This window comes from Tupaia chinensis, unplaced genomic scaffold (assembly GCF_000334495.1).
Source record: "Tupaia chinensis unplaced genomic scaffold, TupChi_1.0 Scaffold000671_1, whole genome shotgun sequence".
Lineage (NCBI taxonomy): Eukaryota > Metazoa > Chordata > Mammalia > Scandentia > Tupaiidae > Tupaia > Tupaia belangeri.
This window is the reverse complement of record NW_006160193.1, coordinates 161,812-163,532: the sequence shown is the minus strand read 5'-3', so window position 1 is coordinate 163,532 and position 1,721 is coordinate 161,812. Positions and strand designations below refer to the sequence as shown.

General features: G+C 51.0%; 2 protein-coding genes across 2 annotated transcripts in view; one reads left to right on the top strand and one right to left on the bottom strand.

Moving 5' to 3' along the window:
* Positions 1 to 156, bottom strand: part of GSKIP (GSK3B interacting protein) — a 25,072-nt gene extending 24,916 nt beyond the window's left edge. The window contains exon 1 of the mRNA XM_006159964.3: positions 69 to 156. The gene's annotated coding sequence lies outside the window, so the exon portion shown is untranslated. The remainder of the gene's footprint in view (positions 1 to 68) is intronic.
* ATG2B (autophagy related 2B) overlaps positions 51 to 1,721 on the top strand; it is a 96,098-nt gene continuing 94,427 nt past the window's right edge. Inside the window, exon 1 of the mRNA XM_027776378.1 lies at positions 51 to 231. Coding sequence (XP_027632179.1) covers positions 70 to 231 — 162 coding nt within the window. The 5' untranslated portion in view covers positions 51 to 69. The remainder of the gene's footprint in view (positions 232 to 1,721) is intronic.

Below are 1,721 nucleotides of genomic sequence, written 5' to 3'. Positions count from 1 at the left end.
CTGGAGCCTGGGCCGCGAGGCCGGAGCCGCCGCCTGCAGCCCCAGCCGGCCCAGCTGCCAGCCCTCACCATGCCGTGGCCGTTTTCGGAGTCTATCAAGAAGAGGGCCTGTCGGTACCTCCTGCAGAGGTACCTGGGCCACTTCCTGCAGGAGAAGCTGAGCCTGGAGCAGCTCAGCCTGGACCTGTACCAGGGCACCGGGTCCCTCGCCCAGGTCCCCTTGGACAAATGGGTAAGAGCTGCGGCGGCTTCCGGGCGGGACTCGCGCCCCTCCTTGGGGCGACTGGAACGAGTGTCATCCCGGATTGGTGACGGTCAGTCCCTCCCCGCGACTTGTTGGGCAGGGCTCAGAGAAACGTGTTTGTTATTCTAGTGTCGTTTAATCTGACTGTAGCAAGTTTGCTCCCCGAACCACGTGTTCCAGAAACTTACCAGTTGTAATGGAGTCTACCCTCGGAGAGTAACGGAGGTAGTGCTTCGGGTCTCCGGCTGCCTGAGGACGAGCGGTGGAAGGAGGTGACCAGTCCTGCCCCTTGGTCGGAGAGGGACTGCGGGGTTCCGTGCAAATAAACCCTGTTTCATGGGATGACATTCATGAAATGACAGTACTCTTTGAAAAGCCAGATGAAGTGTGTGTGGTTTTTGAAAAGTATCTCCTAAGTAGCAGATGCCATCTGTGTTGTCGTGCAGCGGTCAGCATATTTAGAATTAAGGATAGAGAGGCCCTCTGGGGTGCCCGAATCCCTAGTTCTTTTGGGTTATTTTGGCTCCTTGTGCATCCGCCTTGTCTCTCGGTGAAGCTGGAAGTTAGGAGAAGGCCGCCTCTGCCGGCTTGCCTGCTTTTGCTGATTCTGCACGGGGCTGGCCGGCGTTCCCAGTCTGCGGCCCCGTGTGTGGCTCAGGTGGTGCTGGCGAGTTGGGCTCTGCTTCACGTGACACTTAGGACACGCAGGTGTTGCAAAAACGGTGAAGCTGCGATTTTCAGATATTTTAAAACCGGTTTTCTGCTTGTCACCCAGAGGCTGTGAGTTGACCCCTAGTGTCTTACAGGTGCTTCGTGTATATTTCAACTCACCACATGCAGTTGGACCTGCACCTGTGTACTCATTGAAGCGTATTTTATTTAAAGTATGCTCAGCCTTGGCTTTGACAAGACTAGAGTGACTTCTCCCCAGGGCCCAACCCTTACTTTCTCAGACACTGAAAAACTCAAATGAAAAGCTTAACACTTTACTGTGCCCCTTACATTAGTTTGTGTTAGAGAGCATAAACAACTATATAATTTCATCAGTAAGCAGATGATGTAAACTAGGGACACTACACAGTGTAAAAAGCTCTGGTTTGAGGACAGGGAGGCTCAGTTCTACTCGAGGGTACTCCAGGCTCCAGCAATTAGCCCAGTAATAATGGACTTTGGGATTTCCAGTTCAGCAAACATCACTGGAGTGTACTCCCTTCTCTGCCTTTCTCCTTGCAGGATTTTGGGCTTGTGTGCCCCTGGGTCTGGGCCTTGAACCTTGCAGTTGGCCCTACTGTATGGAGCATGATATTGCTCCACTTCTTTCTGGAAAACAGGGATTCTGATGCCTATTTTTCAATTCAACATCCCATGATTCTATGCTTTTACAGAGTAATTATGTAGTTTTTATATAGACTATGTAACTACACATATGTAGTTATTTCTTTTTTTTTTTTTTTTTTTGGGGATTTTTGCTTTTGGGG